We start from the raw sequence: 564 nt of genomic DNA, 5'->3' as shown, positions 1-564 counted from the left end.
AGCGGCGACTCGCTCTTCCACGTCGGTGACGAGTGCGACTCGACGTACACGCTTTTGACCGGCCGCCTCCGCGCCATCCAGGATGTACGCCACCATATGTAGGAGGCACGTCTTTATGAGAACGATATCGAGTAGCACGTGAGCACGACGGGGGCCATTGTCAAGACGAGCAACGAACTCATGAAGGGCGCGACGCTCTGCGCGCTCGACATGCTCGCCTCCCGGCGCAGGTATATTTCAACACACAACATTATGCCATGTAGAATAATACCTCACGCGTCGTCGCAACTAGTGCGTCGACGGTCTACGCCATTCGCGACTGTCAAATCTCCAAGATGCCCCGCGTCATCTTTGACTACATTTTGCGCGTCTACCCCGACGTGCTGGCCCACGTGACGCGGGAAGTCGCGTACCGCTCCACGAATGGTAGCCGCTCCGTGCCCCTCACCCTCTTTTCTCCATTCCGCCTCTTAGCGCTGCCGCAGAGCAAGACGTTTCCGCTGCTCGGCACGCGCAATGCTGGCGCATCGCCGCAACCTCCCCGTCGTACGTCGCCATACCAAC

General features: G+C 59.6%; 1 protein-coding gene across 1 annotated transcript; it reads left to right on the top strand.

Moving 5' to 3' along the window:
• Positions 1-180: 180 nt before the first annotated feature.
• SPRG_17488 (hypothetical protein) lies at positions 181-426 on the top strand (the record flags this gene model as incomplete). The annotated part of the gene is made up of 2 exons (XM_012357485.1): positions 181-230; positions 293-426. Coding segments are annotated over 2 exons (184 nt in total), but the record flags the coding sequence as incomplete, so codon positions are not given.
• Between the last annotated feature and the right edge of the window lie 138 nt (positions 427-564).

Source organism: Saprolegnia parasitica (genome assembly GCF_000151545.1).
Source record: "Saprolegnia parasitica CBS 223.65 unplaced genomic scaffold supercont2.947, whole genome shotgun sequence".
NCBI lineage: Eukaryota > Oomycota > Saprolegniomycetes > Saprolegniales > Saprolegniaceae > Saprolegnia > Saprolegnia parasitica.
Note: the sequence above shows the minus strand (reverse complement) of the source record. Positions and strands in the feature narration are given on the sequence as shown.